Source organism: Podarcis filfolensis (genome assembly GCF_964270895.1).
Source record: "Podarcis filfolensis genome assembly, chromosome: 1".
Lineage (NCBI taxonomy): Eukaryota > Metazoa > Chordata > Lepidosauria > Squamata > Lacertidae > Podarcis > Podarcis filfolensis.
In genome coordinates this window covers 102,247,664-102,262,096 of record NC_139604.1, presented here as the reverse complement: position 1 = coordinate 102,262,096, position 14,433 = coordinate 102,247,664, and the positions used below count along the sequence as shown (strand labels likewise).

Below are 14,433 nucleotides of genomic sequence, written 5' to 3'. Positions count from 1 at the left end.
CCGCCTGGTGCGCAGGGCGCCCTAAAGCGGAGCGCCCCGCACGCGGGGCAGACATCCGCAGCCTGGGGAGCCCTGTGGGAGTTCCCGCAGGGCTCCCTAGGCTGCGGATAGCAGCCTGCTGCACGGAGCGTGGGGCACGCTGAAGCAGAGTGCCCCGCGCTTCGGGCAGACATCGGCCAGCCCCACAAGCTCGGGGGACAGCGGGGAGGCGCAGCGCCGCCATCCTGCTGTTCCTCGACCTGGTTTTGGGGGGGGGAAACAAAGGGAAATTTTTTTTCCTTTATTTCCCCCCAAAAAAACTAGGTGCGTCCTATGGGACGAAAAATACGGTAAGTTTAATGAGCCAAAATAAGCACAAACTTCAGGCACCTGCATACACCTGTTTTGCTCCCCACTTTGTGCAAGCAAGCAAGCAAACCAACCAACCAACCAACCAAGAGCCACAATTTGCTGTAGTTTCTGGTTCTGCCGAAACCAGGAAACTCTGGTTAATAGTTTTCATACAAGCCAGGATCTGGGAGCCAACTTTAGACCATATGACTTCATATTCTAGCTTATTCGGAAGCTATCAACCATAGTTTCCTGGTTCCAACATAAAAGGAAACTATGGCTAGCTGTGGTCCCTGGCTCATTTCATTACTTGTGCAAAAGGAGGGGTGAAGTGGCTGCAGCTAGTTGTCTGAAGCTCCTGCTGACTTGAACCTTTTTCTGCCACCATTATTTCCCACATCCCTTTGCCACTGTTTATGCTGCTGCTGCCATGATTGCTCTCACTGATCTGGGCATGTGTAAAATATTGTTGCTCATGTGGTTCTTTCTGATGGCATTTTTACGTTAGTGACACCTGGTGATCTTTGCTTTAGACAATGTACTAGGTAGCTATAGTCAATTATTTTCATGTTTCATAATATTGCCATACAGAACTTAGAGACAACTTAGGTTACCTGTTGTATGTTGTGTTACTCTCTAGATGTGTCTATAACTGGATAGAGATGAAGGCATAAAAAAAGCTGTATTTGCCTGCCTATTTATATCTGTGTGCCTTGCATGCAAATGAACAGAGTTGTGATGTGCATGCCTAGACTGTCACCTACTGACCAATTTGGCTGCTTATTAATATATTTCTAACATTGAAGTGAATCACTGTTTCTGTATTATTATTATTATTATTTATATGAGAGAAAAGTGTCGTTTTCTCCTCTCTCAGGGTAGCATTTAGAGACTTAAATCGATTTCCTCTCCTTTACAGGTATGCCATGACTGTGTGGTATTTTGATGCTGAAGAAAGAGCAGAAGCCAAAAAGAAATTCAGGAATTTAGTTGGTATGTTCATTTATTTACGACATCATCAAATCTGCCACCCATCATATTGTGATATTACAAGCTCCCTAGAATTAATTACATGGAACTCACCTTAGGCCTGATCCAGGAATTCAATTCATATGTGAAAATAGGTTTCTGCCAGAAGATGTACTGTATAGTATGCAGCAGCCTGTCTGCATTCCACAATTTGGGCAATGCATTCAGAGTATTTATGCCCCATGCAGAAGCGTCTCTGAAACTGTTGCATCTTCAGAATGAGCAGTTTGCTCACAATCTTCGACCGTGGCTGCCTTTCCCTTGATTGGCCACTGGACTTTAAATCAGATAATATCAGTTCTTTATAAGTGAGCTCCAAAATACGTAATGGCCCAGTTCACACATCACACCAGTCCATAGTTTAGAACAAACTATGGTTTAGTGTGAGCAAGCAACATCTGGCTCCTGCCTTACTCCTGCTGCCACAGCTAGACCACACAGAGTTTGGCTTGTCATGTTGCCAGAACTGGGGGTTGCTGGTTTGTTTCCTCCAAACAAACCATGAGTGGAAAGCCAAGAAACCTTGGTTACCACTTGTGGTTTGTTTGGAGAAAACAACCCATGAGCCAAGTTCAGATGACATCAACCAATCTGGTTTGTTTCCTCTCTAGCAAGGCAGAAGCAGGAGTATGGGAAGGAATGGCTCTGGTATGTTTGAGCAAGGTGCACCAGGATGCCACTCCTTCACTTTAAACCATGGGTAGGCAACCTAAGGCAGGGGCCTGGATCCGGCCCAATCGCCTTCTAAATCCGGCCTACGGACAGTCCAGGAATCAGCGTGTTTTTACATGAGTAGAAGGTGTGCTTTTATTTAAAATGCATCTCTGGGTTATTTGTGCGGCATAGGAATTCGTTCATATTTTTTTCCAAAATATAGTCCGGCCCCCCACAAGATCTGAGGGACAGTGGGCCAGCCCCCTGCTGAAAACGTTTGCTGACCCCTGCTTTAAACCATAGTTTGTTTTAAAATATGGCTTGATATGATGCAGGAACCAGACCAAGATAAGGAAAGCGTAGCTGCTGCTGCTGTTCTAGATGATGTGATCTCATTGTGCCAATGACGTGGAGGGTGGGTGGGAAAATTTGAACCACAATGACATCACAAATCATCTTAGAATGAAACATTTGCTGTGAAGGTAGGAAAGAGATGCAGAGAGGTGGCAACCATATGTACCCCAAAACATTTAGTTTCAGGCTACTTGGATTTCTTGAGTTCTCATTGCTGATTTAGCATTTGAGAGATCTTTTTTTTTAAAAAAAAATAGTACAGTTGTGATAAGCAGCAAGACCAGGGTTTGGTTTTCAAGCATGTGGTGGTGTAGTTAAGACCATGAAAATCTGGGTTCAGATTCCTGCTACTACAAACCCGAACAGTAAGAATGTTGCCGTTTTCTCTGGAAAAGATATATAAACTCAGATATTCAATATGAGTACTGTGTTGGCCTGCCTGCAACACGTATTCTGGCATTTAATCATATATTTGATCTTTCATTGTAGATGCAGGGAAGACAGAAGCAGTTCTCAACGAAGACTGAACAGAGGGATACCCAGCGTAATTCCTTTTAATGATGATTATGGGACTGTTTTGCAAGCAATAAGATCCAAAGATGTGGTCCGTTTCCGGTGATTACTGGACTCTCTTCTTGCAGAAATGCACTAATTTTTTGGGCACTGTCTAGCATTTGCATATTACAGTGACGGTACTCCTGGCAGCTTCCTACCACATCCATTTGGCATAAAGCACCCCTCTTTTCTACCTGCCTTTTAAGTGAAGAACGCCACCAGGTGTTGTTTTTTAGAAAGTGAAGAATATCGCCAAGCCTGGTGCTAATGACAAGACCGAGTTGGCAATACTGGTAATAAAGATCCTAAGCATTCGAAACTGTTGGGGAAACCTGAGTCTTGATTTGCACTTTATGTACGTTTTTCTAGTTCAATGGGAAGGATCCCTCTCTGGCAGACTGCAGATGGGCAGCAACAGAAGCAATCAGGGATGCAAAACGGAACTACAGTACACGTCTGTCAGGAGCCAACTTCATTATGTTCAACGTGGGGCCTTTGATGGGCCGCCTTGTCACTTTGCTGCACAGGCTATTGGCTTCACCAGCCTATATTGTTAATCGCCCCCCTAAAAGGATAAGCCTCCCATTTCCCATAAATTGCCTGGATTTTATTCATGTTGCTAAAGCCAAGCAGCAGCAGCAGCAGCAGCAGCGTTCCATTGCTCTGCCTTTTAGAGCCCCAGGACAGAGGTGGAAGCAGCTGAGCAGCTGTCCACTGTTTCCTGTTTTTCCTCTTCTTTTTCTGAAGTATAAATGATCTGTCTATACACATTTTACAAAGCAGCCACCTCCTACCCAAATTTGTAAACCTTTTTTAAATAAAAAAAAAGTTGATGATAAACTGAATGCATATATGCCAAGAATTCACCTAGTCAAGCTTTATTTTTATTCTTTTAAAACTGATCTTCCAACTGCCACAATTTGAATGATGGAAATGTAACTCTGTCTGGTTTTTTTTTTTACCTGGCAATTGCATGGCAGGATAGCTGTGGTCAGATACAGAATGCCATCCTGAGTCACTTTACATCTCTGATTTAATTTCTCCTCTGACGTTAATGGAGCTCGGATTGTACAATTGAATCTCAGACCTAATCTCTGTTGTTTGTGAGTCTATGAGGAAGTGTGTTCGATACTTCAACCTTTACAGCTCAGTCCTAAAATTTGTTGTGCCAGCAAAAAGTGTTAGATGGGACGTACGATACTGTCTGTACCTACGCAATATCATAGCACATTACCTTGCAGGCAGACATGCTATAAAAACATTTTGGACTAAGGTTCATAGTCTCTGTGGTGCCAAGTCATATCCCCACTGCAGGTCAGATGTTTGTGTATTTTTATTTCAGGGTATGTTGTGATTTGTGTGGAGAGAAATTACTTTGTCCCAGGTTTTACATTACTGCAGGAAAATATTTCCTTCCTGCATTTGAGCCATGAATTGTGCTGAGGCAGGATTAGTAATTACCAAGCACAAATTTTCTTACCCTAGTTTCACTTTTTTTAAGGAGAGAGAAAAGAAAACTTCTTTATTCTCAGTAACAGAAACCTAGACATTCAGCACTTACCATAGATCATGCGTAGAATGGGAGCAATACAATGGTTATTTCCCTCAAAATCGTATTGTTTTCACCAAAGTATGTAACACAAACAACAGATGAGTATAAATTCACTCATTTCATTGATACCTATAGCAATGATGTGAACCTTGCTTTGTTCTTCCATATGTATATATTTTCTTCCATGTTCCATATATTTCCACAAACTTAATTGACACAGGCAGTTTGCTTTTTTCTTGTTCATACAAACCAACATTTTCTTCAGTGGTTTCATTTTGTGCTATTACTCTTTATAAATTTAAATAAGGAATGACCATTATCATATTCCCAGACAAGCACAATGCTCTCCCAGAACTAAAGCCCATGAACAAGACTAATATTTAAGCATTGCTTAGTCTTAGCACATACCTGTGCGTGTGTGTGATAAATATTAAGCCACTTAACAACACAGCATGTAAAGGCAATATGTTTTGTAGCAAATTAACAGTTGTTTCTTTAAGGGAAAAAAGGACTCTCTTGCTGCCATATTTGAAGTCTGAATTTTAAGATGCTTCTGAACGATTCCATGTCCTCAGGTTCCTGTGTGATCAAGATGGTTTTACGCATTTTGGTGGGATTGCTGTGTGACTTCAACACAAAGAGCCTGCTTAATTTCAGAAAGAATTGATCAGCTCAAATTAGACTTCAATAGATAAAGCATAGAAACTGATTCATCCCATCTGTACTAGTGAGTGATAAAACCTCCCCCCTCACAGATAACATGAATAGCTCACATCAGTTGAAAAAGAACTATATTACCACACACTTTTATAAAGCTACTGTCAGTTTCGTTGTTCTGTATGGGACAATGACAATAAAGATTATCATATTGTCCTCACCACTCATAGATAAGTAACAGCCTGCGTTCTCATCTTAACTCCTAAGCATCTAAAAACTTGAAAATGCAGGAATACTCAGAACTATGGTTGTAAGCGTGGTAAAGTATTTGAATGTTTTAGTGATGTTATATTTATGCAAAATTTTGGATACTTTTCAGATTATTACAAAAATGGGTGAACTGTTTTGAATGGTTCTGAATTCTGTTTCTGCAAACCGTCTTAAGTGGTCTATTAAGAAATGGTGGCAGCAGATCAATGAAATAATTGGATCAAGCTAAAAAGTATTGATGGTTGAGTTTAATATGAGTGAAATATTCACTGCTGGTATCTCAACCAAACGGCGCCAATTGGGCATGGGAACTGGAAGGGGTGTGAAATAATTCCAGTGCCTTTAGTAGTAATGAAGTATGATTACTAGACATTTGAGTTTCACCTCAGATGCTCTTACCTGAGGTCAAATACTGCAATTCAGCATTGCGTGGAGTGACAGCATAATACTCCCTATATGAATACATGGTGTGTGCACCATTAAGAGCACAGGATTGCAGCCTTCATTGATTAGTCTAATGGCTGACTCAATTAAAAGCATGCAGCCCAATAATTACCTTTCCAAATCTGTTTCCTTTGCACATCAAACACACCAGGCAAAGTTGCTATTCAAAGCAATTGTGTTTGCTATGGAATAAACATTGGGCAAAAATGCCAACTTTCTTAAAAAACAAAAGAACTATTCCTATGAGTAGGCTATTTGTATTTTAAACCTGGATGCCCATTTGTAGACTTCCTGTGCCGAAAGACTTGTGGTAATCTCATATTCCTCCAGTGTTTCCTTTGCTCCTACGAGGCAGCAACTTCAGGGGAGTGGGGTGGAAAGTCCAGAAATTGTAGTCTTTAATTTGCATCTTGTACGAATGTTTTGTTCCATACCCACTGATTAGGTAATTTTTGGTATTTTCATAATAATTGATTCCTAATTTTGCTTGCATGAAAATTGTATCCATTTGCTGGCAAATCTCTCTCTCTCTGGTTTTTGCTTTTTACACCTGTGACTCACTCCCCAACAATCTCTGGGAGTGCATTTTGGACATACCTTTTGCCAGGCTACATGCTGGTCATCGTTGCTGGCAGGTGGGCCGATTACTGAAACATTCTGTGGTATTTTGCTGTTCTCCCCACATTTTGTGTTCATGTTAATTTAAAAAAGAAAAATGTGGAAAAAAGTGTTTCAGGAGTCAATAAACACTGGGTCATACCATCATACTCTGTACTGACTCAATAATTCATTTCCATATATTCCTATTTTCTACCAAAAAGCCGGGAGCAAACCTTGGTTTATAATGCTGCAGATTTTATCAGCGTGTGAAGTCTATCGTGAATCGTTGTGGCTGGACTTGGGCGCTGAGTCAATAGGGGGCTGCAACAGTGATGTAGAATGGAAGGCGAGAGGCGCGCCAGTTTTTAATGTTGCACAGGGTGCCGCTGGAATTTGAGACCCCAAGGTCTGCCGCTGGTCCCATCTTGCCATTATTAATTCTTTCCAATACATTATCAGGCTCTGGCTCCTTCCATTCTGCAATTCAACTACACATCTCCTCTGTTCAAAAATAAAAATACAAACTCCACTTCACAGAATCACAGACTTGTAGGATTGGAGGGAACTATGAGGATCATTCTAGTCCAGGCTTCCTCAACCTCTGCCCTCCAGATATTTTTAGCCTACAACTCCCATAATCCCTAGCTAGCAGGACCAGTGGTCAGGGATGATGGGAATTGTAGTCTCAAAATATCTGGAGGGGCGAGGTTGAGGAAGCCTGCTCTAGTCCAACCACCCGCAATGCAGGAATCTGTCACCCAACATGAGGCTCAAACCCATGACCCTTGGATTAAGAGTCTCATGCTCTACTAACTGAGCTATCCCTTGAACCATTGATTTATGGGCAGTACAATCCAAAAGGGTAGATGAGGCAGTGGAACTACTGAATCCAAGGCCTTGCCTCACTCACCCCAGTAGAGAAGAAGATGGGGAAAAGGTTTTCCTTCCAAATGGTCTGTTGGAAAAGTAAATATGCATGTCATCAATAAGGCCAGCAAATTCCTCCCCGCCTTCTGGTTTCATTTTGGAGGCATAGCAGAGCTTTGGAGCTAGCAGATTCAAAGCTGAAATATACTCAGAGTCGCAAAGTGATTTCATGCTCTTTATTCAGCTCATAGTGGTGAGGAGGAATGAATGAATGTCCCCTCAAAGTATCTGCTTTATATACATTATTTACACAATGGGCTGCACATGATTGGCTCATTCTGGAATTCTACCGTAAGCCAATCAGGTTGTGGATTCACTTATATCTGGAGCATGATTGGGTGGTTCCTGCCAACCAATCATACTGCTGCATTGTTCTAGGACCAATCAGACTGCTGCATTCTGAATCCTATTGTTCTAGGACCAATCAGACTGCTGCAGTTTGGATCCTATTCAACTCAGTACATAACAAAAGCCTTTTGCAATTTGCCCACAGAATGCCACTTTTTTGCCATTCACTGTCAAAGCACTGAGGGTGGAGGCACAGCGCAATGTGGAAATCTCCACAGACGGATCTGCTCTGCCCACAAAGAGGGAGATCTACAAAAATCCAGGGGCCCCAGGATCTCCTCCCTGGGACAATAGGCTTGCACCCTCACAACAACAACAAATCTCCTTGGATGCACTCCTGCTGTTGCTGCAATTTCTGTGATCACCGTGTGCAAATCGGGGGTGTGCCTACACTTTTCTGTGCATCTCCTGTATTTAGCAATGATTGCAAGAGATCGACTGGAGACTGTTCTGAAGCAAAACACTCCCCACTGTAAATATTTGCACTTCCTCAGTATTAAGTGTTGGATTAAGAAGTTCTGAATATGCTCAGGGAAGTCCTCTGTGCTTTTCAATATTGATTACCATTTCCCATCCACTCAAGTTTTAAACCAGGTTGGGCATTTTCCATGTAAGCATCTAAGCTTTGGGGCAGCTCCACACCTTAAATTGCTTTTAGGTTGTCTTGTCTTGCCTGTTTGTATGACAAACATCACAATAGTAAACTGTGGCTTCATACCTCTTTTCTGGTGCTTCCCCCTAAAGGCTGCAGAGAAGACAACAGAACTGGCCTCCAATGAGTGGTGGCAGCAGTAGGCAATGTATTTCTTGGAGGCCAGATCTGCTGCCCCTGCGGATCCTGACGCCCAAGGTGGTCACCTCACATTGCCTCATGGACTGGCCGGCCCTGTGTATACAGGAACATAGTACTCGCCTTATACAGTACTGCTTCAGCTGATTGGCCCATCTAGTTCAGTGTTGGCTATGGCAGGCAACAGCAACTCTCCAGTTTTTAGATGGAGCACTTTGGATAGCTAAAAAAAAGAGGTTACATTCATGCCATACATTTAAAGCACTATGATACTACTTAAAATAGCCACACCTTCTCCCAAGGAATCCTGGGAGTCATAGTTTGTTAAGGATACTGAACGTTGTTTGGAGACCCCTATTCCACTCAAAAAGCTATGCTTTCCAGATTGGTTTAACAGGGAGCTCTGGAAACTGACTATTTAAAGCTGTATCATAGCGAGGTGAAAGAGAGGCTACTCCCTGGTGCAGGGAAAGAAAAGGAAGTTGGAATTGGAGAGAAAGAACAGAGTCTGTGCTGTGGGGTTCAGAGAGAGGAGACAGTGTAATGGAGTGCAGATGGAAAATGAGAAGAATGGGGGGGGTTGGGCAGTTGGGGGAGGTGTCAGATGGCAGCCTGTGGTGCTGCATTGTGAAGGAAGGGTATATTCTGCCCCTGGATCACAAAGAGGGGAAAGGGTCAACAACGAATAGACTAAAAAGAGCACACTGAGTGACAGAAAAGCTCTTCTGTGGTTGATCTAGAATTATGGTCCTGCTGAGTTAGTTTAAAATATATATAAAAGTGGTCATCTGGCGGACTTGAGTTGTACACTCCTGTAGGAAAGAATGCCTTTCACTGCTCTCTTGTAGAAACACTCTGTGAAAAGACCGAACATGACTTCTTTTAAAAGGTAGGCACTATATAAAAAAAATACTATAGGAGCCGAACTAAGGATCTCAGCGCAGCAATTCTCTCATGCTGACAACCCTGGTTAATGCCAACATCTTATTCAATTCCTCTGCTGGACTCCCACAGCGGTAAATCCTCCCACTACAGCTAAAAGATAAGAGAGTTTGGTCCTTGATCTCAGCCAAGGGGCCTTTACACAGTGGAATCTGATTTCTCTGGAGGGGAATGAGAAATGAGAGAGCGAATGGTTTGTCTCAGAGCTGCTGTGGTGGCAAGAAGTTGCATCTGGAACGATCGACGTGCGGCTCACGATTAAGGATGGAGATCCTCAGCCTGTGGAGAGGATTAGCCCAGGCTGAAGCAGCATTTCAACAACCACTGAAATATTGCTCTTGTGGTCTGGTGCTAGGCCACAGACACACTGTTATACCACTTTAGCAGTCATGGCTTCCCCCGAATAATTATGGGAACTATTCTTTGTTAAGGGTGCTGAGACCTCTATTCCCCTTGCAGAGATACAGTTCCCAGAGTTCCCTCGGAAAAGGGATTTATCAGCAAACCACTCTATTCTTGAGATCTTTGGCTCTGAAAATTCCTAGGGGGTGTGGGGCTAGCCCTCCAGCTACAACACCACACCCACATGAAATGGGACCCTGCACATGTACCGATTCAAGGAGGGTCTCGATAAGACCAGGCATTCCCCTCAAATGAAGGAGACCTACATTGGTAGGCCCATGGAGCCCCTTGTGATGCATGTTAAATGCAGGAGAGCTAGCCTGTGCAATCTCAAGAGTGAGTGAGCTGTCTTTTTGTTCTCTTCCCAATGCACCCAATGTAACAATTGCCAAATTGGTGGCATGGTGAGGGGAAGGGGGATTAAAAAGGCTGCCTACCCGCTAGCTTAGGATAGCCACATGGCTGAGAAACAAACCCAACTAACAGTGAAAATCCCAACTTTTTATGACCCCGCAGTGCCCCTGATGTATCATTGCTATGTTGGGAACAAGTGCTGCGTTAACAAATAGCTTGCTCACTGCAACCACCTCTGAGCTTTCTCTTGCCGCCGCTTGTTACGCCCTGTTGCCAAGTAAGTTGAGCAAGACCCACACATATGGGGATGGGGCACTGAGCCCAGAGTCCCCTCTGACCTGGAACCGGCCCAATAGTTCTGTGGGAAATGGGTTTCACCTGTTAAGTTGAGCAAGAAACTCCACTGCCTCTGTTTAGGAATTGCTGCCAGGCAGTACTGAGATAAAAGGGTCCAAGGATGTGACAGCATCAGAAGGTTCTCTCCCCTCCCCCCCCCCCCCGACGTCTGCGTGGGAGTTTCACAGTGTAGCAAGAGAGAAGAATGCTCTCCTGTGGGAATTCATTTCAGAAAGATGAACTTCCCTTCCTCTGTTTTCAGAGAGGAATGCTAATGGTAAAAAACGCTGCCACCACAAAAGCTGTTTTCTTTCACAACAACCATGTTTTCTAGGCAGGGCTGAGATGGCTACTATAGTACGGAACATAAAGGCTTTCTCTAGGCATGGTCTTTTTGCAGGCTGAATATTCAGTGCTAAGAATAAATCCTGCGCTGATCTTCCAATTACATTCATTCATTCATTCATTCATTGCGTTTATATCCCACCTTTTGCCAATGGAGCTCAAGACCGCAATTCCCAGGTTATCTTCCATTCAGACACTAACCAGACCTAGACCTAAGCAAGGTTGCTGCATCCTATGCCATCAGACCATGAGAACACCCCCCCAACCTGAACTTTTTGCTCTCCACCACCTTGTCCACATTAAGGTAGGGTGATTTGTTGCATTTATATCCCAACTTTCCCCCCAAGGAGCTCAAGCTGGTGAGCACAGTTGTGCTGTTCCTCATTTAATCCCCACAACAACCCTTTTGAGGTAGGTTAGTCTGAGAGGAAGTAACCAGCACGGGGTCAGCCAATGAGCTTCATGGCCAAAGGGGGACTTCAACCCTGGTCTCCCAGCTCCTAGTCCAACCACTAACTCCATACCGGAAAAATTAGTTTTGAACACTCGTCTCTGGACTCACCCTGAGCATTAATTATCACTGAACAATCATCCTGATTTGCTTGCACAAAGCTGATGCTGAGATTAGGTTATGCCATCTTTATTGAGCATTTGCTCTGATTTCTTTGCAGGGAGCTGATACACCAATGAGCATCCATCCTGATCTGCATGTGCCATGTTTAGAACTCTTACCTTTAATCATTTTGTTATTCCCACACTTTTCAGTGCATTTTCCCATCGCTTTCCTAACTGCAAAAAGTCCAGGTGTGTTTTTTTTTTAATGAATTTGTGGTGCCAAGGCTTTAATCTGCTTTAATTGCACAAACGTAAAGAGGTGGTATGCAACTGAATCCCTCCAGCAAGATATTGACAGACAAGCCACCTCTGATTTGTTTCATCATCATCATCATCATTATTATTGTTCTTTTGCCACGTCCTTCCCTGCCTTTCAAGTTTACAAGGAACAGTGAAATCCTGCACAAGTTGCTTCTGGGGAGCATTGACATGCGTGCATAGCACAGCAAAGGAAGAAAGCAGAAAATAGATAATAATGCATGCAAGGCATAAACAAATACTTCCTTATGTAATCAGCCTTGAAACGTGATATGTACAGACTTGCCCATTCCACCTGATGCCGTTTTTCCATGGCAATAGCATTATGTTATAGTGTGTCACTGGATAGAGATTAAGAAGTAAATTGCTCACATTTCAGAGGCACCAGCAGCTTCTATCATAATTTTTTAAAAGACAGTTCAAAAGCTGTCTAATTGGCAAAGGGAAAGGCTTAACTGACTTAAGCTCCTCAGTCTTTAGAGAGTTTTCCAAAGCTCACTGCAAACACTTCTGCTTCAAAGCTTATGCTGCTTTATCTATGAGAAGCTAAACATTGGATAATTCTTTAATTAGTTCCCAACAAGATGCTTTCTCTGCAGCACAGGCTTGCAACAGGGTAATTATGTCCTTAGTTTTAAAACAAGTGTCAATACAAATGGTTTTCTGGCTTTCTTGTCTCTCCTCGCCTACTTCCCGCCCAACATCTTATTTCTACCGTTTGATTTAACTATTGCACTGCCAGCCAGGAAACTGCAGCAGCGCCTTAGGGCTTGATACACCTTATGGGTGAGTGAGTGTGCAAAGGAAACAAGCACAACATGGCTCCTTCCTGGAAAGTATTTGTGTGTGCACTGGGAAACCTGCAGGCAGGAAGGTGAATATCAGAGGGGAAATTGCAGGGGTGGAGGGAGTGCCACTTTCTCATGGCAAACTGCCACATCCCAATGTGCTGAGAAGTTTTCATTATGCACATCAGCACAACACATGCGGCTAGATGCTTAGGCATCTATATATAATGGGAAAACATTGTTTTCCACTACAAGAACGGGTTACGAGCAAGCCTCAGAGTCACATACACCCCCTCCCCTCCTCCTTTGGTGGAAATTTAAAGCTTCTCTTTTTGCTTTAAAACTAACAGTAGTTGTCTGTGATGTCAGAACCTGGGAAACTGTGGTTTGTATAACCCAGGGATGAAGCATTAGATCTGGCTGGAGGGTGGTTTGCTTAAACCATAGGTGGGGAATTAGATGCTTATCTCCCCACACACCTGTGGGCCAAATCTGACAGGAGGGCAGGCCTGCCCACCTGTCATCCACCTGACTATCAATCGATATAAGTTTATTGTTCTAGCTGAGTACCGTGACAAACCTGCATCAACAGTACCAGTAAAACAACACAGATCATGCATCCATAATATGAGCCAGCATTCATGGTGTAAGGGAAAGGTTATCAGAGACACCAGCAAGCTCAAAACTAGCTTGATTTCAAATTAAACCTTTGAATCAACACAACAATTTATAGTGATTTTATCTAACTCCTTTTTACTGATTTATTTATTTTTTTAAGCCAGTGCATAGAGGGCCACTCTGGGTGTTACAAAGCTATTATTGTCACTCAAAAGAAACCGGACCATTTCTGCTGGAGTGTACCTGCTTGCTTGCGTGAACAAAGGTTTTGGAAAACAATCTTATATAAAGGGGCAGGATAACATATTAAGAGTGATGTCTTCCACCTCAAGTTGATCACAAATACAAAGTGTGTCTATTGCAGCAGCCATTCAATGGGCATCACTTGGAAATGCAGCTCAATTAAGGCATTTCTTAAGGAAGCTGGTGAGAGTTTGGTCAGATAACTAGCTATAAGATGTTCTGTTCTCAAGAGTGGATTCCAAGGGGAAAATTTGGTGTTTCTGATTAGTTGCAGGTCCCTTCTGGATTTCATCCAGAAGAGCCATTCCCTTAGTTGACACCTACTCAAGGTCAGAGCAGAGCTCAGTTCTAGAAAATAATATTGTAATAGTCTAAAACATATTGACACTTTCCAGAGTTGGTTATCATTTAGTTCCATATAGCACAGAGCAGGAAAACACTCAATCTTTCCTCTCAGAAGTCCACCCATTGGCATTTCTAAGTCGTGTACAGAACAACAAACCATGCAGAAAATGAAATGCTAAAACAATAAAGTATCTAGCATGAAACACCACCATAAAATCTCTGCCAAAAGAGGGCAGTCTTAGTCACTGTGGTTCAGCAAGGAAGGTGCTTATCTAATCTTAATTGGGAGGGAGTTCCACAGACTTAGGCCCACTACACCATATGCATGGCATCTACTATGTAATTTGACGCAGTGTTTCACAAATGAAGCCATCAGCAATGCTAAAACACGACCTAAATTAGGAGCACAAGTTATGCTGCTGTTGATGGCAAAGAGAACAGAGATCAATATTAGCTTAGGAGGAGAGACACAGAGGAGCAAAGCTGCTTTAGAGAAATGCTCCTGCTCAAACTTGTGACTGAATATGTAGGAAATACAACTAAAGGTGTTGTACAGCAGTTCTTCCAACACATTGCTTTGTGAACAATCCCATGCAAAGTTTGCAGCGTTTGAAAATCTAGATCATGTATTAAGTTATTCAGCAGTTTTACTTTGTTGCAGTGTGTGTCCTGAGAAA

The 14,433-nt window shown here is 42.9% G+C and overlaps 1 protein-coding gene across 2 annotated transcripts in view; it reads left to right on the top strand.

The window, feature by feature from the left end:
* EGLN3 (egl-9 family hypoxia inducible factor 3) overlaps positions 1 to 6,610 on the top strand; it is a 40,028-nt gene extending 33,418 nt beyond the window's left edge. For both annotated transcript variants that reach the window (XM_083619317.1, XM_083619318.1), the window contains exons 4-5: positions 1,250 to 1,323; positions 2,857 to 6,610. In XM_083619317.1, the coding sequence (XP_083475443.1) occupies positions 1,250 to 1,323; positions 2,857 to 2,894 (112 nt within the window). In that variant the 3' untranslated portion in view covers positions 2,895 to 6,610. The remainder of the gene's footprint in view (positions 1 to 1,249; positions 1,324 to 2,856) is intronic.
* Positions 6,611 to 14,433: the final 7,823 nt, after the last annotated feature.